This window comes from Daucus carota, chromosome 4 (assembly GCF_001625215.2).
Source record: "Daucus carota subsp. sativus chromosome 4, DH1 v3.0, whole genome shotgun sequence".
NCBI classification, from domain to species: Eukaryota; Viridiplantae; Streptophyta; class Magnoliopsida; order Apiales; family Apiaceae; genus Daucus; species Daucus carota.
Genome location: NC_030384.2, coordinates 47,870,540 through 47,892,696, shown reverse-complemented (window position 1 = coordinate 47,892,696; position 22,157 = coordinate 47,870,540). Strand labels below are relative to the sequence as shown.

General features: G+C 36.2%; 5 protein-coding genes across 6 annotated transcripts; 3 read left to right on the top strand and 2 right to left on the bottom strand.

The window, feature by feature from the left end:
* The first annotated feature begins 3,536 nt into the window (after window positions 1-3,536).
* LOC108217488 (uncharacterized) lies at window positions 3,537-4,394 on the top strand. Its single transcript, XM_017390317.1, has one exon. The coding sequence runs from the start codon at window positions 3,537-3,539 to the stop codon at window positions 4,392-4,394; it is 858 nt and encodes a 285-aa protein (XP_017245806.1).
* Window positions 4,395-4,863: 469 nt separating this feature from the next.
* Window positions 4,864-7,286, bottom strand: LOC108219500 (ras-related protein RABA1f). Its single transcript, XM_017392979.2, has 2 exons — window positions 6,925-7,286; window positions 4,864-5,676 (listed from the first exon to the last, which is right to left on the bottom strand). Exons 1-2 carry the CDS (start codon window positions 7,143-7,145, stop codon window positions 5,244-5,246), a joined length of 654 nt encoding a protein of 217 aa, XP_017248468.1. The 5' UTR covers window positions 7,146-7,286; the 3' UTR covers window positions 4,864-5,243.
* Window positions 7,287-9,930: 2,644 nt separating this feature from the next.
* LOC108217487 (glutamate receptor 2.5) lies at window positions 9,931-13,550 on the top strand. Of its 2 annotated transcripts, XM_064092550.1 has the most exons (6): window positions 9,931-10,267; window positions 10,552-11,810; window positions 11,894-12,206; window positions 12,299-12,696; window positions 12,978-13,087; window positions 13,168-13,550. In XM_064092550.1, the coding sequence occupies exons 1-6, from the start codon at window positions 10,027-10,029 to the stop codon at window positions 13,247-13,249; spliced, it is 2,403 nt and encodes an 800-aa protein (XP_063948620.1). In that variant the 5' UTR covers window positions 9,931-10,026; the 3' UTR covers window positions 13,250-13,550. The 2 variants fall into 2 exon arrangements, with proteins under 2 accessions (XP_063948620.1, XP_017245805.1); XM_017390316.2 differs by having other exon boundaries at window positions 9,934-10,267; window positions 12,978-13,549.
* Window positions 13,551-13,932: 382 nt separating this feature from the next.
* LOC108216188 (glutamate receptor 2.7) lies at window positions 13,933-17,255 on the top strand. The gene is made up of 5 exons (XM_017388881.2): window positions 13,933-14,434; window positions 14,541-15,802; window positions 15,898-16,207; window positions 16,283-16,677; window positions 16,766-17,255. The coding sequence occupies exons 1-5, from the start codon at window positions 14,200-14,202 to the stop codon at window positions 17,027-17,029; spliced, it is 2,466 nt and encodes an 821-aa protein (XP_017244370.1). The 5' UTR covers window positions 13,933-14,199; the 3' UTR covers window positions 17,030-17,255.
* Window positions 17,086-21,979, bottom strand: LOC108216189 (lysine--tRNA ligase). Its single transcript, XM_064092220.1, is given in 15 exon segments — window positions 17,086-17,336; window positions 17,418-17,561; window positions 17,630-17,698; window positions 17,784-17,927; window positions 18,041-18,197; window positions 18,282-18,378; window positions 18,476-18,758; window positions 18,850-18,975; window positions 19,069-19,246; window positions 19,349-19,608; window positions 19,808-19,873; window positions 20,205-20,271; window positions 20,361-20,578; window positions 20,965-21,020; window positions 21,922-21,979. Coding segments are annotated over 15 exon segments (1,965 nt in total). The 3' UTR covers window positions 17,086-17,294.
* Window positions 21,980-22,157: the final 178 nt, after the last annotated feature.

Sequence of the window (22,157 nt, the reverse complement as noted above, 5' to 3'; positions counted from 1 at the left end):
AAGTAAATAATAGTTTATATTAACAAATATTATTATTGCTCTAAAAAAACAAATATTATTATAATGGTATTGTCTACCCACATTTGTAAATAAGGCATCTGGCCCCGGAACATTAATTATATTCACATATATTCAATAAAGAAAAAATATCGGACATAAAAAATTATAAGATGAGTTGAAAAACACGGGACGTGAATTTTTTTTAATATAAATTAACTTTTTTACAAAATAATATAATAATATCTCACACACATATAATTTGAAATTAAGTTATTCAACATTTTTTTCCGTTAAATATTATCAGGACCCAACTGTGTATAGTCAATAGTGTATACATGATACATCAAATATTAATGAAACTAAATTTGTACAAAAAAGCATGGTTAATGGGCCTTAGGGGGAATGGGCCTCATTCTCGTTCTCTTATAACGTCCACAAGATGCAGGGCCCAGAAGGCTGTCTAATCACCCACATGCCCCCTTGCATATACAAGCACCTTTTTTTGATGGGCCATGACAAATTAAAACATTCATCAGTTCAACTTTATGAATATTTGGATGTAAAAGTCTGGTTTTATTTTATCCGCACATGTCATTTTGTTTGCTAGTGTCCCCGTTTGCTCTTTCGGAGAATTGGACGTCGGTAGACCATTTGCAAGTGGCCGGAGGTCCCTGCATTAAATTCATTAAATTCGAGTTATGTTATTTTCTGAAATAAATTAACAAACCGAATCTTGATAAATTTTATCCCGAATTTGAATTCACTATTCTAAATTCCAATTCCAAAACCTTTAGAAAATCTAGACCGACATATTTCTTAAGATCATATACATTTAATTTTATAAAATGATTGATATTTTTTCAAATTCTTTATTCATATTTTATGTTATTAAATCATCTCTAATAATTCTGGCTAACAAATGATTAATCTGTAACACATTATAAAATATGTGGAACATGTAAGATGTTATCTAAAAATTTTATTTTTAATATGTCATCTTAGATTTTTGGCTAAAGATTTTGTAGAGTTCGATTTTTTTACGAATTCTTTGAAACATCATAATTTGACGTTTACACCGTCTACTGTAATCGTGATTTTTAGCTCGTTATTTCACCACTCCTCATTAATATCATTATATCCGTATTTATTGTTCCACATATTTATTAAAAAATTATCTTTTTCTGTGGAAGATTTATTATTTTATATTATATACAACCGTTACGTTTCTCAACCACGCTTTATAATTGTCACCAATTTTAACCTATCATTTCAACTTTTTTTTTTAATCGCAGGCTTAGTTATTCACTATCACTAATCAAGTTCCAAAATTTCTCCCTACACATGTCCAAGTAAGAAATTATCAAATTCCATATAAAACTTTTAGATTTGTTTCTTATTCAAGCTTTTCTTCTCCATATCTTCGATGTTATTATTATTTTTGTCCATTTCTTGACAAATTCGACAAAATTACTGCCTACAGGTGCAACTTTGGACTGCAATTGTATTGGTAGACGCTCTTCAATCTACTCAGGTACGTTTATCATCTCAAGTCACAAAATATTTATTATGCTATCATTATCGAACTGAGATACCCGGAAGCCATCGATGTAGAAACTCCACTAGCGAATTTGCAGAGTTTTTCTTACGCATGATTCCAAATTCTACGTATTTTAATTAATTGTTATCTTTTGTTTTTATATGAAAATTGTTCAAATTATAAATTGATTTGGCTTCAGTTCCTTGTTAATGCTATATTTGTTTATCCTGTAATTGCTATTATCCTCGTATTGGCTGGAGTTGTTGCTTTTATGCCGGAAATACTGTTGTCGTACCAACCTGTTAGCCTTTATAGAAAATTCGAATTTAATAGCATGTCCAATCTTAAAAACTCTTAGTTAAATATGTTAAAATCTTGGGTTTGAATCTCATCGTCTTCGGAGTTTGCCCGAGTTGAGGGGACAATGAAATGATTTAAAGAAAAAGGATCGGATTCCAATTCATGCGTATATGCGTATAGTAAGAAAGTTCCCATCCACTCCATCTTATCGTTCGGTTAGCCGATTTACTTAACTGTGTCGACTATCGAGTTAGTCGGCAGATTTTTAGTAGGGGTGGCATTATTGGACCCGACCCGACAACTCGACACGAATTCGACCGGTAAAATACGAATTCGGGTTGGAGTTTTTCGGGTTCGGGTCGAATTCGGGTTGACCCAAAATTAACCCAGAAAAAACGGGTCATTTTCGGGTTGAATTCGGGTTACTCGAAATTGACCCGAAATTACCCGAAAATTAATATATAATATCAATATTATATATATTTATAATATTTATTAGTTAAATTTAATAAAAAATTATTTATTTTAATAAAAATTAATATAAATATGCATTAAATCCGATTATTCCCATAATTGTTTATTTTAATAGATTATATATATTTTAATAAAAATTAATATAAAAATTTAATAAAAAATTATTTATTTTAAACAAAATTATCAATAGGTATCTGATATTAATTAAAAAAAAAGCATTAAATCCGATTGTTCCCTAAATCAGCCCCACAATATTATGTACGTGTGGTAGCCGTGTGATGTACTGGTATACAATTTATACTTCATGAGCTACTTACTTACTTCTACTTGCATGACTAGCAGCAAGTCAGCAACCAGCAAGCAAGTAGGCAAACATGCGTCCTTTTTGTTTTTATTAAGGAGCTTATTTTGTTACAAACAAACAATGACTTTCCACATCTTTGAGGCTGACGAATATTATTTTTTCTTAGCAGATGTGTGATATTTACTTTTTAATAATTTCCAATTAAGCATCTAATAATTCTTAATAATAATATCGTAAAGTAGAGTTAAATATAGTTATTTTAGTTTTACAAGGACAATTAATTAAGGTAACATGACCTCAAAATTATAATATTAATCGCACAGGCCCACTGGATGGGAGACCGTACATGACCCCAAATTTATAATATTATATATAGAAAAAGTTACTTATATCTATTGTTATATATTTTTTACTTTAAGTGAATTTTCTGAATGTAGAAAATGTTAGATATTTAAAAACTGTTCATAAATTATTTGCTTACAATTGATTCTACTCGTATACGGCACATTTTAAATCTGCAATCTATCTCTCACGTTATTTGGAAAAAAAAAAAAACTATCATAGCTCTTTCCGAATACAAAATTTATTGAAACAAAAATTAAAGCCCAGTCCTAAGGCTAAACCCCCAATATTTTTTGCCCTCACCTGAATACATGGATAAGCTTATTTGCTGACCGCTGTCTCCTTCCATTGTCTGGTCCAGCAATACCACAAAGTTTACATATTTATGTTCTCATCTCTGTTCTTGTCTCAAAACCAAGTATTTATACACTAATTATTTTCATAATAAATAATCTAATAAATTGAGCAAGTAAATTAGTGATATTTGTTATTATTATCCAGATAATTTGTGTTATTGTGATCGATAACATGACTATACATATTCTGTAGACCAAGCTAGCCAGGAGGAAAATTCAAGAGATGATGAAGAAATCAACAGAGCCACAGTGGAAAGACTTGGATCCATTCCTTTTGTGCCTTATATTTAGCCACTTGAGCTTGCAAGATCAGCTTTCTTGTGTGCCTTTTGTGTGCCATTCTTGGCTCTCTGCATTGCTACACACTCTCTTTGATCACCCAAATCTTGATCTTACTTCATTACAGGATCTTGATGGTCATGATCAGCAGCTTCAGCTTCGACAGCTTTCGAGATACTTTTATCTTCTTAGGCTTGCCATTAAGCACTGCAAGAATTGGGTGTCACTTTCTTTGCCTTGCAGGAACATGCCTGATTTCGCTACCCTTATGAGTGTAGCTGAGCAGACTCCGAGCATTTGTCGCGTGGTGGTGCCTTGTGAGGCTTCTGTGGATGTTTATCCAGTTTTTGTTGCTGTCATGTATTGGAGGAATCTGAGGGCTTTTCAGGGTCCTTTCCGGGGGAGTCAGTTTGTTGTGCAGCTGGCGGATTATTGTGAGAAGATTGAGGAGCTTGGCTTACATGGTAAGTTTTCTGAGAAGGACGTTTCCTGCATAGTCAAAGGCTTTCCGAGACTCAAGGTGCTGGATTTGTCAGACTCCACTCTACCTGCTGCTGCTGTGAGTGTAGTAATGGATGGAAGGCTGAAATGCATCAGGGATCTGAATGTGGTGCACTGCAAGTTTCTCGACGAGGACGGGAAAGATATGAGGATCAATTATGTAAAGTGGAAGGCTTTCAAGCTTGAGATTCTTGAGAAAGCTTCTGGTATCAACACCATGAAGAAGTTTATGCATTGCTTCAGGGAGAGAACAGAGAAACCATGTGAAGATTGCGGTGTGATCGATTTGGAGGAGAAGTAAGTTCTTAAAGCTAGAGCTAGAGGTAGCTGTTCACTTTTCTTCAGAGAGTTTGTAATGCTTAACTATGAGTTTAGGTTAAAGAATTTTTCCTGATACTTGATGCTTAAAAATGTACTGCAAGTCCTGCTAGATGTTCTGTTTTCGATGCTAAAGCTTGATGACTTTTGACATTAGAATCTGTTTGTTTATCTATCAAAAGCTTCCATAGAGGCTTGCCCAAAAGCTCCCAGGCTCGGCCAACATATCTGCCACCAGACACTCAATGATTGTTTTCCCTGTACCTACGAGTCTACGACTTAGCAGACTGGGAACATAGTAGTAGTAAGCAAAATCGTGCAGGTAGGTTCATAGAACTAGCAGCTCCATACTTCAGAAGTATGGCAAAATCGTGCAGGTAGGTTCATAGAACTAGCAGCGCCATACTTCAGAATTATGGCAAAATACTGGGGTTTTGAACAAAAGGCACCTATTTGAAACAATTGAACATTAGGGGTACTTGATCATTCTATAAGAGTTAAAACCAAAATTCAACTCAATGTCGTAGATACAGGCTGCGAATCACAAATTCAGACCTATACTCAAAAATCTAGAGCAGTAAGCTAGAATACAATGTAAACTACATCTATAACCAGACGGGAGAATTAATCCTTAAAAAAAGAGAAAAAGGTAGCAAGAGGAGGTGGCCTAAGGTATGTAGACTTCAAACTCAGCAATACGCACCCATATTATCATTAACCATTCCAACTACTGGAAAGATAAACTAAGGGGGCTGTCAAGGAGCTTTAGCTGCTAAATGGATTTGGTTTTGAAAATCCAATATCAAACACTCACCGATGCCATACTGTGTAATTAGGCAGAGCAGCAACCAATTTTCTTGACTGCTGAAACATCATCCTTGGAGCCAACATTGATTGTTTGTCCTTTAGGAAGTGCCACAGGATCATCTCCAACCTCAAGTGCTTTTCGGCTGACTACATGATAAATCTGGCTAAGAACTTCTGTGAATGCACTTTCAACATTCAAAGATTCAAGGGCTGACGTCTCCATAAAGAACGTCTCCTCTTTTTCAGCAAAGGACTTTCCGGTCTCGGTGGGAACAGCACGCAAGTGACGCAAGTCAGCTTTGTTTCCTACCAGCATTATCACAATATTGGCATCTGTGTGGTCTCTGAGCTCTTTTAACCATCTCTCAACATTCTCGAAAGTGATATTACGAGTAACATCATACACAAGCAATGCACCAACTGCCCCACGGTAGTAAGCACTTGTGATTGCACGGTACCTGAGCAGAGATTTCTGCTATCAGTATTAAAGAAAGTAATTTGTATGACTCTAACTTGTCACTAAACCAATAACTACTACTGCTGATAATCAAAGTTTAACAATAAGTTTGGTAACAGAATTGCCACAGAAATAATCACCATAACCACATTCTATATCTGTAAGTAGAAACTTGCACATTTTCTAGCAACTCAAATAAAATCCCAAACAAAAGAAAAATATAAAAGCAGTCCAGAGAAACGTGTTTCACCACATTTTCCACCATTAAGTTTTTTTTAAAATACCTGCAAGAATGCCTTCAAAATAAACCAGTATTACGGTTTACATATTTTAAAACAATTATGGGTTGCTCAACAATGGCGTGTATCACCTGATCTGAAACTTCATAAATTGGGTTGATATAGAAATAACATGAAAGCATAATACTCCCCCTCTCTGTAAACTACAAAGACAACTCAACATGTTTAGTAGTAAGAATTTACCCTATACCAGAAGCCAAAATATGCAACCATATCCTATCTGAAGCTTCAAACTGAAGCACTTAACCTAAGAAAGAAATATATGCTCTCATTTGTTCAGCCCTGTAAAAGAAACAACAGGAGCAGCACCTCGACCCATTGTTACCATCACTAACAGTTTAACAAACAATACAGGGCCAGAAGAAAAAGAGAAAGTGAGGGGACATCTAAGCAGATTTAGTGTTTCGGTCGAATGAAAGGACTGGTATCTCGTAAAATTTCACTTTTTAAGTATTACAGAGAGAATAAAACAGCGTAACAGATTACTTCCATAATCCAAGCAAATTATTATGCATAGAGATCCCTAAAAAGCTAATGCTCCTTAATTACTTTTTAAGTATCAATAGATCATATCAAGGATCCTTAGACAACACATACAGTTCAACACAGTCAGCCTCATCGACACACCGCATCCAAATCACTTTAATTTAAGCAAATAAGAAACCCATCCAGAAACGTTTAAATCAACACAAATACATCCACCCCCAAAATCAATATCCAAACTAAATCCTAAACAGAAACAAGCACATAATTTAACTTCAGAAGTCAATACACAAATAGAGAAATCCAATATCCTCAAGCAAACTCAACCCATTACACAAATCCACAAAAAGGGGTCACAAGATGTTCAACTCCAACCCAAAATCCATGTCATTTCAAACACACAAACATGCACAGATTCCCAAAAAAGGGCTTGGCAAAAATCAAGAATTTAAAAGCAAAGATTTGACCTTTCTTGACCAGCAGTGTCCCAAATCTGGGCCTTGACAATCTTGTCATCAACCTTGATAGTTCTGGTAGCAAATTCAACACCAATGGTTGATTTAGACTCTAGGCTAAACTCATTCTTGGTAAATCTAGACAGAAGATTCGATTTGCCCACCCCAGAATCTCCAATTAGAACCAGCTTGAAGAGATAATCATAGTCATCATCTGCTCTGTATGCAGCCATTTGTTTGTAGATTTATGTACAGTGTTTTGTAACTTGAAATCTTTATGACTTTGGAATGAGGTAGGCAAGCAAGTAGCTTAGCTTTTGTTGTACTTGATATTTTGTGACTGCCATTTGCATTACTTTACTATTTTATTACAGTAGTAAATGTGAATATATTTAAACATGGAATTTTATAGGGTCAATTTTAACATGAATTCCGATTATTACATGATACTGTATACTCCCTCCGTCCCATTTTAGTTGTCACATTTCCTTTTTTGTTGGTCAAATTGACTAATTTTTGACCAAAGATTACAAGTCACTCTTTTATTATTTTAAAAAACTGAAAATTACATCTTAAAGTAGATTAAAAGTTATTTTCGGTGACATATTTTTTTTATTTTTTCAATTGATAAAATATTAATAAATTTCAGTCAAACTTTGGTCAATTTGACCGGCACAAAACCAAATGTGACAACTAAAATGGGACGGAGGGAGTATTATTGTGCATTTGTGTGAGTGGGATATATTTTCGAATAGTTACTGTATATGTTAGATTGTCGAGTTATAATGATAAAGATTATTTTAGGATGTCTCGTGAGCGAATATCAATGACAATTTAAAGATGATTGTCATCTTTCTCTGCAAATAAGTAGAGTCATTGTCCTTTCCATGTCAAAGAAAGCTTCAAATTTATCAGCGGAGCTATATAGATGATAGTTTGGATACATCCGTGCTGGACTTAGTATCTGTTCTAATAATTCTCGGGATGAGCCAGAGTCGAACCCGGATGCCCCGGGTCAACAGAGGATAAACCCACCACTGGGCTATCCAATCGTGCGCTACTCTCCTGTTATTCAAATAATCACTATAGCATATTATTATTCAAAAATCTGTAAAAATTAATATTTATATTTTATCCTTATAATTAGTGATTAATTATTAGTAGATTTATTAAATATTTTGACTAATTAGTTAAAGCATTTGTTTTGATAATAGCTGTTTCATAATGAAATCATTTAGTAAATAATTATTTAATTAATTTTTCGTATTACAAAATATGCCAACTGCTCCAAAAAAATACTTAAAACAATTTTATTTAATCCAGATCACTGTTTCAATCTATTAATCGAAGCGGATTTACACATGCAAACCCATATTATAATATAGCTGAAGCACTCGATTTTCTTTCAAATTTGATTCGCATAATCAACACTCTAATATAACCCAAACTTCTGATTTACTTCCAATATCTTTTTTTTCAAAGTCAAAGTGACTTCTGTAATTCACTTAACCCCAATTTCTAACTTACTACCTATTAATTTTTTCAAAGTCAAATTTGTGTTGCATTGCATTATATCAAGTCGAGATGAATCATATCCCCCGTCGAGATTCATCAACCTTGGAAACATAGTAAATGTAGAATCTAGCCCAATGCAGGAATGAAGCAACAAAGATTTGGACATCAGTAAACAAAGAGAGTCTATAACAGGCCTGTCTGAATTCAAAAATAGACAACAGAATACCAACAAGTACTGATTTGAACAAAGAACTACTACAAGTATTTCAGACTGCAAAGCTATGGAATCAAACGAGACTGTGTTTAGTCCGTAAAGTGTGTTGAAATGGACTAAGCAATCCCGATGAACTTAATGGCCTGGATGGATTGAGGATACATCCTACAAACATTACACTGCAATGGCCTAACATCATGACAACAAAATAGTTCTTTAAAAAATCTAAGTACATAGAACTTCCAGGAAGTTTTCCTATGGTATGAAACACAGACTCAGCTCGGTCCTTATATCCTGAGTCGAGAGCATGATAGATTGACAGTTTACTGGTGAAATTCTCATAAAATTCAGACACAATAATATTATGTTTTTAAATTTAATCTAGTTAAATTTGCTAATGCCTTGCACTCCAGCAGAGAATCATTTCAGCCTGAAGCTTTTTTGCTAAAGATTGAAGAAAGCCCATTTCCATACAACTGTGCTTTAACAAATGCTAGCCTTTAGGAAGTCAACACTCAACACATTGACCATAATAACAGTATGGAGATCTACTACAATCTAGATTAATAAAGAATTCAAATCAAAGAAAAGGGCTGGTTTTGACTATTTTTGGGTTATATACTTCTCTACCAGACAATACAAGAGACAAAAAAAAAGTGAAAATTGTGACAATTCATATCACTATCAATGCTGTGGACAATGGATCTCAGTAGGTAGTTTCCTCATATAATATCTGCTCAAGGTATTGAAGATTATTTCAACTGAGAGCTACGGCATTTTGTCAGTGACCTCTTGGTCTAATGGTATTTAACCGAGTGTGTTGATTATCAAATAAAAAAAGGAAGAGACAGACTCGAAAAAATATTCAGTTATTATGAAAATGTCAACTGTCAAAGGAAACACCATGAGATCATTTCGGTAATGAGATCTGAATTTCCTAATGGTACTCAATGTCCAAGTCACTGACTAAGTATGCAAACTCAAGTGTAAGATCCAGCAATATTAAATTTGTACGTTAATGCCTGATTGATTGCATTATAGATATAGAAAGTTTAATTTTAAATTTATTAAAGCTTGCATCATCAAGAGAAGAATAATCAATGAATCAAATTGGAACCTTAGCGGCGGGGGAACGTTAAGTACTGCAGTTGTTGAATGTTTCAAAGAAGAAAGATTTCATCACCATCACTTGAATTTCCATCTGCATTCTTGGAGGAATAATTCTCAATAATTAATTCTAATTGACTTGAAAGGTTATTGTCAATTAGTTTCCTAAAAGGTTTAACAACGAAATAAATTAATAGTTTAAAATCGAGCAGAAAAGCTTTAGGGAAATCTTACACTTGGACATCTAACTGAATACTGATAAACAAGATCACGAGGCAATGAACGTAAAACCTTACTACTTGATCTTCACTTTCAGTGTGTTGTTCTTGTTTTCTGTAGAGCAAGCAACAAGCATAGATGTGGTTATTGGTGCGGTTATAGACAACACGTCTCGTGCTGGTATGGAGACAAATATTTCCTTACAGATGGCAATAGATGATATTAGCAGACAAGCAAATCAAAGTTTTGTGTTGCGAATGATGGACTCCAGAGGTGAACCTGCCAGGGCAGCTCTAGCAGGTAAACTTTATTAACTATCCTTCCGTATACCAAGCAAACAATGTGAGTAACCGGAGAATGTCAAACTACATGGTAGTAAACCAGCAGCAGTATTGCATACCATGTAAAATACTCCTAACTTAAAAATATCAGATATAGTTTCTTTTCTCATTCCCGACACAAGTCTATTTAATCTTGTCATATGCTACTATTAAGTAAAATGAACTCTGCTACCTAGTAGCTAAGCTGCATCAATTATGTATCCTGTCAAATTTGTGATTTATTTACTGATGTCGATGATGCAGCCAATAGACTGATTAATACAGAGAAAGTGCAAGTGATTCTTGGACCACATACCTGGCAAGAAGCATCAAGAGTTATAGAAATCAGCAACCAAGGTCAGATTCCTACTTTCTCACTTGCTGATTCAAATCCCACATGGGCACTAGAGCGCTGGCCTTTTCTTGTTCAAGCATCAACGTCCAACCAAGATGCACAAATGAAAGCTGTAGCTGCAATTGTGCAGTCTTGGGATTGGCGACGGGTCACTGTTATATATGAAGAGGACACTGATTCCATCTTCGGCAGAGTCATACCTAATCTCCTCAAATCCTTACAAGATGTAGGAGCAGAGATCAGGCACCTCGTGCCACTCCCACCTTACGCTACTTCATTGTCAGAACAACTTATGAGGCTAAAAAGAGACCAGTGCAGAGTTTTTTTGGTTCATACATCTCTGAAATTGGCCACTCACCTTTTTCACGAGGCTGAGCAGATGCAAATGATGGAAAAAGACTATGTCTGGATTACTACGAACACAATTACTGATCTACTTTATTCTGTCAATCTTACCACCATTTTTTCAATGCAAGGTGTTTTAGGGGTCAAAAGACACTTCCCTGAGAACAGTTTAAAATTCGTTGAATTCAAGAAAAGATTTCGGTTGAAGTTCAGCATAGCATATCCGGAAGAAGAGAACAATGAACCTGGGATCTCTGCAGTAGAGGCCTATGATACTATGTGGGGAGTGGCGACGACATTTGCTAAAATGAACAATCAGATTAAGAATCGAAGTCAATTATTTCTTGAAAAAGTTTCCAGAATCGACTTCATTGGAATAACTGGCAGAGTTCATGCCATTGGAAGGAAAACAGAATCATCACGTATATTTGGCCTTGTTAATGTAATTGGAAAGAGCTACCGAGAACTTGGAATCTGGAAGGAAAAATCAGGTTTCTCAAAGCACACATCTCACAGAGCTATATATAATTCCTCTATGAAGAACTTGGGACAAGTATTCTGGCCCGGGGAGTCCATGCACACACCAAAAGGATGGAGCATTCCAAGCACCACAGAGTCTATGAAAATTGGTGTACCAGCTGAATCTATGTTTAAACAATTTGTAAACATAGAATATGATCCTCAGACCGACAATTATTCTTGCAAAGGATATGCGATTGATATTTTCAGTGAAGTCAAGGCGCGGTTACCATATTATGTGTCATACGAATTCATCCCTTTCAATGGGACATATGATTCTCTGGTAGAGCAAATATATCTAAAGGTAAGCATCACTAGTCACTCGTCTTCTTCTTGTTTTCTTTACCAATCAACTGTAGTCACATGAATTATGTTGCCATGAAGCAGAAATTTGATGCTGTAGTTGGTGACGTGGCTGTGCTAGCTGATAGATGTAAGCACGCGGACTTCACACACACGTATTCAGCTTCAGCATTGGCAATGTTAGTACCAGTCCAATCAAAAATGCCCCATAAAACATGGCTGTTCTTGAAGCCATTTACAAAAGCCATGTGGCTGCTTATACTGGCTATAACGGTTTACAATGGCTTTGTCATATGGCTGATAGAAAGAAAACACAGCCCAAGACTTCGGGGAACTGCAACTGATCAAGCAGGAATCATGATATGGCTATCGTTCACGACTCTCTTCTCTTTGAATGGTATAATTTGCATACCATTGATTAGTTAAAAAAACAACTTCAAGTCTGAGTGCTAATATTATATTATGTCATGGTAATCTAAATATGTGCAGGGGGGAAACTACACAGCAATTTGTCGCGGATAGCAATAGTAGTCTGGCTCTTTGTGGCTTTAGTCATCACACAAAGTTATACTGCCAGTCTCACTAGCATGCTCACTGTCAAGAAGCTCGAGCCAACAGTGTCTGACATCGAGACACTGAAGATTAAAAATGCCAAAATTGGGTATGGGAAAGGAGCATTTGTTGCTAGATATCTGGAAGAAGTATTGGGCTTCAAATTATATAATCTCAAGAATTTCAGTTCACCACAAGAATATGCCCATGCCCTCAAAACCGGAGACATTGAAGCTGGATTTCTAAATGGCTCTTATCTTAAACTTTTCCTTGCCAAGTACTGCAAGAGCTTTGTTGTAGCAGGACCAACATATAAAGTAGGAGGATTCGGATTTGTAAGTGATCTCTCAGCCCTATTTCTTGCTTAAAATACTGCTTATGTTTCTGTTGGACTGTTTGGATCAAGAAGTGATATCCACTTATTTTAGGTTTTGAAGCAGCAGCTGAGAAGCTAGTAATCCTAGCTTTTCTTCTTGGAACTGGAACACTTTAATAACTTATGAGTCCTAACTCCCAAGTTACTTATCACTTATAATCCACTTCTTTACTTTAAGCAAAAAACAACGTTTTTTAAGCTTAGCCAAACGGCCCCATTCTAAGACGACTTCTTCATCAGGCATTTCCAAAGGGATCTCCGATGGTCAATGACGTGAACAAAGCACTGCTAGAAGTATTTGAAAGCGGGAAGCTTCGTGAACTGGAGGACAAAATGGTTGGTTCTGAAAGGTGCATTGAAGTGGACTCAAGTAACGATGATGAAATTAGTCTGAGCCTTAACAGCTTTTGGATACTATTTGCATTAACAGGCGGGATAACAACGTGTGCTCTAACAATCTACGCTCTGGATGGCCTGAGGAGGCAAGCTACAAAGTTTACTCAACAAATTAGTAATGTTGTGACAGTGATCTTAAAGCACTGGGGGCATCAAAGAAAAAGATTTTCGAGAAAAGTTAGTGATGCAGAAGTTCCTGAAGATCCACACACTGCAACATAATAGTTTTTCTGTACTAATTCGACTTACATTAGTTGTTATTGCTAATCAGCTTATTGTAATCACTATACTGTATATATTATAACTGTTTAGTCTTTAAACTGTGCAGAGCAAATGCAGATTAGTATCTGTCTTCACCATGATATCAGATTCCATTTCTTATATTTTATACGACTGTTTATTCATTCAATATTTAGACAAGAACATCTCACTGGTATGAAAGATTTGTTTAGATTTGGCTCAAGTTGATTTGTATTTTTTTAGTATTAATGAGCTGTTTAGTCTCTTGTGTTGACAGCTGCCTCCTATTTTAGTCTATTCTGCTCTGTCAAAAAGAAAATAAAACCTGTCAAAAAAAAAAAAAAGAAAAAAGAAAAAGAAAATAAAACCTTGATTATTTTATGCTAATCTATCAAAATAAAAGAAGTCTATCAAATTTCAGTAATAAAAACAAAATTCAGAAATTTCGTGGCATTTAAGAAATGATGGAGTTTGGTCTTGAGGCCAACTGGCCGAAGCCAATACTGTCAAACAGTTGGACCATCGAGTCCATTGTGTACTTTGAACTAGTAAACATAAAATGTGACTTAGCATTGCTTGAGGCTCAACAGGTAGTTTACATGCTCTTTCTTTATTCCAACACTTTGACCTGCGATAAGTCGAGCATCCGATGCTCGGGATACCATTTGATCAAGAGGTTATTTCGACTTCCTTTATAGAATGCATAGTTAGGCTCAGAGCTGCATGCATCCAAAAAAGTGGGTACTAAACAAAGAACATCACAGGTTGAAAGCACAAACTGATCCCCAAGTACTCCGCGATGAATAGACTTTTGCTTTAAAAGAATATGAACATGATACCAAGTTGCATCTTCTGCACTGTGTTAGTCCTGCTTTCGCTGCAGCAAACGACAAGCACCCATGTGACTGTAGGGGCTGTAATAGATGGCACATCTCGTGCTGGAAAGGAGGCAAATGTTTCCTTGCAGATTGCTTTAGAAGATATCAGCAGAAAGGCCGATCAAAGATTGGTGTTGCACATAATCAACTCCCGCGGTGAACCTGCCCTGGCATCTCTATCAGGTAAACTACACTGGCTACCTTGAAATATTCACGCATGAGTAACTGATTAGACCAAAACCTATAGTTTGAGAAAATTTTGGTTCACTTGGTTATGTAAACAATGCAGCCAAAAGATTAATTGCTGCCAGGGAAGTTCAAGTCATTATTGGACCACATACATGGCAAGAAGCATCACGAGTTGCAGAAGTCAGTAACCAAGGTAAAATTCCTATGTTCTCACTCGCTGATGTGACTCCGATATGGGCCATGGAGCACTGGCCTTTCCTTGTTCAAGCCTCAGGAACCAACCAGGATGCACAAATGAAAGCTGTGGCTGCAATTGTGCAGTCTTGGGATTGGCATAGAGTCAACATAATATATGAAGATGATACTGTTTCTGCCTTTGGCAGTGTCATCCCTTATCTCAAGGAGTCCTTACAGGAAGTCGGAGCTGAAATAAGTAACCTTGTACCCCTCGAATCTGTTATAGCTTCATCGTTGGTTGCAGAGCTCACAAGGCTAAGAGAACAGCAGTGTAGAGTTTTTATTGTTCATACATCTATGAAATTGGCCACTCGCCTCTTTCAGAAAGCAAAAGAGTTAAAGATGGTGGAAGAAGATTATATCTGGATTGTCACCAACTCAATTACCGATTTTTTCCACTCACTCGATCTTACCACCATTCACTCAATCCAAGGGGTGATTGGAGTTGAGAAATATTTTTCAACGTCCAGCATAAGGTTTGCAGATTTCAAAAGGCGATTTCAGAAAAAGTTCAGCCTAGATTATCCTGAAGAAGGAAATGATCAGCCTGGGATTTCAGCAGTGGAGATCTATGATGCTCTGTGGGCAGTAGCACATACATATGGAGGAAGGAATATGCAAGTTCCTAAGCATAGAGCAACGTTTATGGAAAAAATGGCTTCTGTCCACTTCTATGGGTTGACTGGTAGAGTTCAATATAATGCGAGGAAATTAACCCCATCTCATATGTTCAGAATTGTCAATGTGATCGGAAAGAGTTACAAAGAACTTGGAACCTGGTCCAAAGGATTAGGTTTCTCAGAAAGCATAGGCGATAATGCTGTCTACAACTCTTCTATGCAAAACCTGGGACAAGTAATTTGGCCCGGGCAATCCTTGTATACACCAAAAGGATGGGCACTTTCAAACAGCTCTGGATTTTGGCGAATAGGTGTTCCTACTGAAGGCATGTTCAAACAAATTATAAACATTTCGTATGATCCGCAGACTAACAATTTTACTTTTACTGGATTTGTAATTGATACCTTCAGAGAAGTCATGGTCAGATTGCCATACCACGCACCATATGAATTCATCCCCTACAATGGAACATTTGATTCTTTGGTTGAACAAGTTTATTTGAAGGTGAGGTCAATCCTCATTCCCTTTTTTTTATTAACTATGTTATTATAAATCTTACTGAACTTTTGACAGTCATTTGGTATTGTATAATCTAGCAGAAATTTGATGGAGTAGTTGGTGTCAGTGTAATAGCCGACAGATATAAATATGCAGAATTCACACGTACCTATACAAGGTCGTCATTGACAATGTTAGTACCTGTCCAATCAGAAACGCCATCTAGATCTTGGCTATTTATGAAGCCCTTCACAAAAGCCATGTGGCTGCTTATATTGGCCATAACAATCTACAATGGCTTTGTCATATGGTTGATTGAGAGGAAACACAATCAGAGACTTCAAGGCTCTGCAACGGATCAAGCTGGAATCCTGATTTGGTTATCCTTTACTACTCTCTTCTCTTTGCAAGGTAATATGATTGATTTTTTTTATCATGATGTAGGGATTCTACTATGACAATGTACTGATACTTTGTCATATGCAGGCGGAAGACTTCATAACAATTTATCACGTCTAGTTGTAGTGGTCTGGCTATTTGTGGCATTGGTTATCACACAAAGTTATAGCGCAAGTCTTACTAGTATGCTCAGTGTCCAGAAGCTTGAAGCTAAAGTTTCTGACATAGACACACTGAAGACTAGTAATGCTGCAGTGGGGCATACAAGAGGTTTTTATGGTAGATATTTAGAAGAAGTTCTGGGCTTTAAATCTATCAACCTGAGGAGTTTTAGCTCGCAAGAAGAATTTGCTAATGCGCTTAAAACTGGAAAGATTGCAGCAGGGTTTATGAATGATACTTATCTTAAGCTTTTTCTTGCCAAGCACTGTAGAAGCTTTGTAGCAGTAGGACCATCATATACAGTAGGGGGGCATGGATTTGTGAGTAATCTCATTCCAATTAAGATTTACTTCCTAAAACTTTAATCAATATGGTTTTATTGATGTTCTAATAATCATTCTTCATCAGGCATTTCCAATGGGTTCACCAATAATAGCTGATTTAGACAAGGCACTGTTGGAAGTCACTGAATCTGGGAAGCTTAGAGAACTAGAGGACAAGACGATTGGAGAAGAGGGGTGTGTAGGGGTGGACTCAAGTAATGATGATGAAGTCAGTCTAAGCATCGACAGCTTTTGGATAATTTTCTTGTTCACAGGGGGGACGACCACATTTTCTCTAGCGATCTATGTTCTGGATAGACTTAAAGAAAGCTGGAAACATCACAAGTAGAAACTAGTAGTACTATAACAGCAATATTAAAACATTGGAGGCATCAGAGAAGTAGATTGAAGAGAAATCAGTGATCCTTGATTCTTAATTGTTCTAATCGAAAGAACTTGCTAGTTTTATCATATTGTAATTTTAGGCAACTTCAGCACAACAGGCTCTCGAAAAAGTAACTGAAATAGAAAAGTAACGTTTCAGATTATATTAAAAAGACCTCGAGTTTGTCGTCTGTCGAGCAGATCAACAGTGTGTTGCTTTAACTGCAGGTTCATACATCCTGTGGCTTCATGAGTGGAAAGAGTATAACTTCCTGTTCATCAAAAAACACAAGACTGTAAGGTAACAAAAAGAGGAAAAACATAAAGCTTAGCTATTTGATTAGTTAACATACCTTGATATTCTGTGAATCTGTGAGCAACATTGCAAGCCGATCGATTCCCATTCCCCACCCAGCCGTCGGAGGTAGTCCATGTTCAAGAGCTGTTAAGAACGATTCATCCAAGTCCATTGCTTCATCATCGCCTGATTGACGATCCTGACATAGAAAAAATGAGTAAAAACAAAAATTCCAGGTATTGTTAGCAGAAGCTATATGATGCATACCTTTAATTGATCTGCGAACCGCTGTCGCTGTTCCACCGGATCATTCAGCTCCGTGTAAGCATTTCAAAGCTGCAAAATTATTCCAGAAACCTTTTAATTAAATTTTCCTATAACACTAGGGCCGGGACAAATTGCAGAAACGGTTATCACATACTTCATGTTTGTTGACGAATAATTCAAATCGTTCGGTCAGGCCTGGCTCAGATCTATGCGACTTTGCCAGGGGACTCATTATCTTAGGATGATTCATAATGAACGTAGGGTTCACACAAGTCTCCTCCAGAAAGTGCCCGACTAGCTGCCAAAAGGAAAATATATCGACAATCAGAACGCAGAAGCAAGAGTATCCGTTTCAATCAAGCAAGTATAGTATATAAATATGGTTAACTGAATATTATCAGAAAAATTTACTTTGTCCAACAAGCGAGCTGTTGTCAGAGGAGGCGCGCATTTGATCTCAAACTTTGTGCACGCCTCAGCCAAATATTTGTTGGCTTCATCGCTAGCAAGGTCCTTGGGAATGTCGAGACCAGACATCTTCTCCAACTCTTCGATCATATCAATCCTCCTGCAGAAGTTGAAAACTAGTAAGCTCTGGTATGCCCCCTTCAATTTAGCATGTACCAAAAAGAAAAAATTTAGTAAACGAAACCTGAAAGGGGAAGTGAAGTCGATTTCAATTGCTTCATTCTCTCTGCCATTGGCATGATATCTAATTTTATAACCTCCTGTCAGCTCCTTGACCATTCCTGTTTAGTATTTGCCCAGAAGCAGGAGAATAAATAACGTTTGAAATTTTTTAAAGTGTCGAATAAAACATAAAATAATAACTTTAATATGACTTGCCGCTCAACATTTGTTCTGTAATCTCAATCAGGCTTTTGTAGTCTGCAAAAGCCATATAGAACTCAACTGTAGTGAACTCGGGGTTATGTGTTAAGTCGATCCCTTCGTTCCTGAACTGCTTCCCAATTTCATAGACACGGTTAAATCCACCTACAACAAGTCGCTTGAGATGTAGCTCAGGCGCTATACGCATATTAAGCCTCATTTTCAAATCATTGTGATAAGTTTCAAATGGACGTGCAGCTGCTCCTCCAGCAAACATGTTCATCATAGGCGTTTCGACCTTAGCAGGCAAAATTTACCAATTAACCATTAAAACCCGAAACAAGGCAGAGCAGGGAAAAAACGGTATTGGAAATGGGCAAGCAACATACCTCCAGAAAATCTAGATTACCAAGGAATCGTCTAACATAAACAATGATCATCGCGCGGGTCTCAAAATTGTGTCGTACGCCTGGGCTTAATATCAGATCCAGATCCCGTTGACGATATCTAGTTTCCTGTCATGTAAGACAAATACAATAGTCTAGAAAAGAAAAAGAGGAGCATGGAGTGATACGATAGACAGGCAGGGGTCTGGGTTATTATCGTACCTGATCCTTTAAAACATAAGGCATCATTCGCAGACAATGAGACACCACTGTGAATGATTTGGGGAACATACTCAGTTCCCCCCTTCTGCTTTTACCTGGAAAGCCATCAACCACAACAATATCTCCACGCTTCACGCCACGGATCTTTGTAAATTCAGCTTCACTGAAATCAGAGATCCTACAATGCCGCAAACTTATATAATTTATTATTGTGATTAAAACAATCTTCTATTTAATTCAGGTAACCTGAATCAAGTAGCAAAGGAAACATAATATGTACCTTGCATCGATCATTAATTGCACTTTGGCACCATCACCGTGCAAATCATAAAAGAAAAGCTTAGACGATGATGCCCTTTTGTTCATAATACGTCCTGCAAGTGATACTTGGACATTCTCCAGACGTTCCCTGGAATTTAGGTAAGAATACTTGTCTACATATTCTTTGACAGGCATCACCTCGTTGAACTCTTGAGGATATGGATTTATTCCGGCTGCTTTAAGAGCACCGAGTGCTTTAATTCTGTTATCAAAATATTGCTGCAGCAAGAAAGGAAAAGAGAACACGCTAAACATTAAATTGATTGATCATGAAACATTCCCCAAGGATTTTAACATATCTGACGATATCTCATAATCATAATTTGTGCTGGTGCCAAAGAGGGACCGAAAATTCAAGTAGTAGAGTATCTTAAACAGCAACCAAAAACAGGGAAAATAGTGCTATAATAGTACACACCGTTGGATCCATGTCATCATCAACAGCTGCCAAGGACTCGTGTCCATTAGAGCTCGCCGCAGCAGCCTAGATACATAAAGAAATATTATAAACCATCAAAGAATTTCCTGAATATGCCAGCAAGCCTTTTTGTGAAATTCAACACTTCCTTTGTATAGTGTTGTCAAAGAAAACTAATGGGGCGTTTGATTCATTGTTAATTTCATGGTTAATGGTTAATGAGCCCGGGTAATAGGAATCGTAACCTGAAACTCGTGCAGGTGTTTGGATTAATCATTGTGTTGTATGAAATAGGAATCACATTCCCAATTGATGCATACCCTTCATTCCCGCACCCCTCATTCCTATTCTCATCTACCATCCAAACGCCCGTAAGTACCCAAAAAAACATTGATACCATTTCTTCTTCTTTGCGTCGCCTTTCCTCCTCTCTCTGCTGATTCTTCAATTCTTTCTTCAAAGCACTGGAAACATCAAAATTCCGCAATTTAAAATTAAATCTATGTAACAAATAAACCGCAATTTATTATTAATCGGTTGGTTAGAGTGTTACTTCTTGCTAAGAGTGCCGGCTTCTGGCAGAGTCGTAGCAGAATCGGCAACAGAGAGACTGGCAACATCTTCTTCGATTGTTTTATCATCCACATTACTTATAGATGGGAGTATAACACAATTTTCATAAAGCTGCAGTAGAAACAAAACAAGAAAAATTACATATATAAGAATATTGGATATTATCACTACAAATAAACCCGAGATTTCCAACAAAATCTCTCAGCAGATTTTTTTTGGCTGCAATTTCCCAATAGAAAATCTGTTGACGAATTTGAAACGGAAATTCAGTTGACCCATTAGACTGCAATTATTATTAACAACGCTCAGACATGAAAAGAAAGGGGACAACAAACGCGACTCGGCTGCTAACTCGTGCGACTCAGTAAACAAACTCAGACACAGAATCGAAACCAAGTACTAAGAAATCTGAAGCAGAAAAAACGCAGCACACACAAACATTCAATCATAACCCCAAAATTGCAATACGGATCGGAAATAAGCACTTGACTCGGTGACTCGGTAAAGAAGAATACACATAAGGACAAAATATCAGAAGCAACTTGATAGCCATGCATGCAAAGCCCCAAAAAAAAGAAAATTACCTGCGCAGAGGCTTGACCAAGTTGGATGATTCTGGACTTAAGTTCTTGGTCAGAACCTAGGGTTCAAGATTTTGGAACAATAGTAAATTATAATTACAAATTATCATATCGGTTAACTATTTAAATTAAGGGGCCGTTTGGTTCGAGTTAAGGAAACGGAATGGAATTCAGAAAGGGAAACGAAGAGAAAGAAAATAAATGATGCTGAATTCTATTACTTTGGTTTTGATCTGCAAACGGAATGAAAAATTATATGAGTATTCTTATATTTGATTTTTAAATATTAAATAATATCAAAAGAGTCAATTATATTTACGTTTATAATTTGATATATTTTATCATTTAATAATTTCACTAATTTTATAAATATCTTGACTTATAAATTATACTAAAATTATTTTTAATATGTAAAAACTAAATTAAAATTTATTTTTGAACTTCAAAAATATTTTACATATTATTTTTTAATGTTAATAATTTTTGAAATAAATTATAATTGAAAATAAAATAAGAATCAGGAAAGGGAAAAGAAATACCTGGTGGGGGTGAGGAATAGATCAGGAGGGATTTGGGGTAAACCTAAAACCAAAACAAGGGAAAGGGAATGATAGATTTCATGAAACAAACAACAACAAAGGGAATGAAACGGGTTGTTTCTCTTTCCCTTTGTCAGTGAAACGACCCCTAAAGGAAATAATGTATTTTTGATAGAATTGGTATTTATTCTTTTCGAGATATATTTGATAGATTATAATTATAAAAAGGAAAGCCTGATCAGCTGATCTGCATGTTAGGAGTTCGTGGGTAGATAATTTGCCCCTTATTTCGTGAAAGTAAATATTTGTTTTAGAAATATTTAAAATTTATATAATATTTTTTAATGTTAAATTAAATATCTAATACATGTTAAACATTTCTTAAATGAAAAATGACCTACTTTTATCAATCGAATAATACCAATCATGTAATATCCAAAATTGTAACTGTTTTCACTTCTTCCCAAGTGTTCAGCCATTCCATGCAAGCCAATTAGCCAAGTGTGCAATAGCCTATCGTTGGCTCAAGTAATTCTGGGTATTAGATCAATCCTAAAAATGAGGTATAGTTTTTTTTTTAAAAACTAGCTTTGGCACGAGCATATCTGACACAATTCTTCTTGACATAATGCATAAAAATGAGATAGTTTTTTGTGG

Coding starts and splice junctions, on each gene's coding strand:
- LOC108217488 (XM_017390317.1), top strand. CDS start 3,537: ATGATGAAGAAATCAACAGAGCCACAGTGGAAAGACTTGGATCCATTC.
- LOC108219500 (XM_017392979.2), bottom strand. CDS start 7,145: ATGGCTGCATACAGAGCAGATGATGACTATGATTATCTCTTCAAGCTG. Junction 5,677..6,924: donor GACACTGCTGGTCAAGAAAG/GTCAAATCTTTG, acceptor ATCTCTGCTCAG/GTACCGTGCAATCACAAGTG.
- LOC108217487 (XM_017390316.2), top strand. CDS start 10,027: ATGAACGTAAAACCTTACTACTTGATCTTCACTTTCAGTGTGTTGTTC. Junction 10,268..10,551: donor TGCCAGGGCAGCTCTAGCAG/GTAAACTTTATT, acceptor TCGATGATGCAG/CCAATAGACTGATTAATACA. Junction 12,207..12,298: donor GACTCTCTTCTCTTTGAATG/GTATAATTTGCA, acceptor AAATATGTGCAG/GGGGGAAACTACACAGCAAT.
- LOC108216188 (XM_017388881.2), top strand. CDS start 14,200: ATGAACATGATACCAAGTTGCATCTTCTGCACTGTGTTAGTCCTGCTT. Junction 16,208..16,282: donor TACTCTCTTCTCTTTGCAAG/GTAATATGATTG, acceptor TGTCATATGCAG/GCGGAAGACTTCATAACAAT. Junction 16,678..16,765: donor CAGTAGGGGGGCATGGATTT/GTGAGTAATCTC, acceptor ATTCTTCATCAG/GCATTTCCAATGGGTTCACC.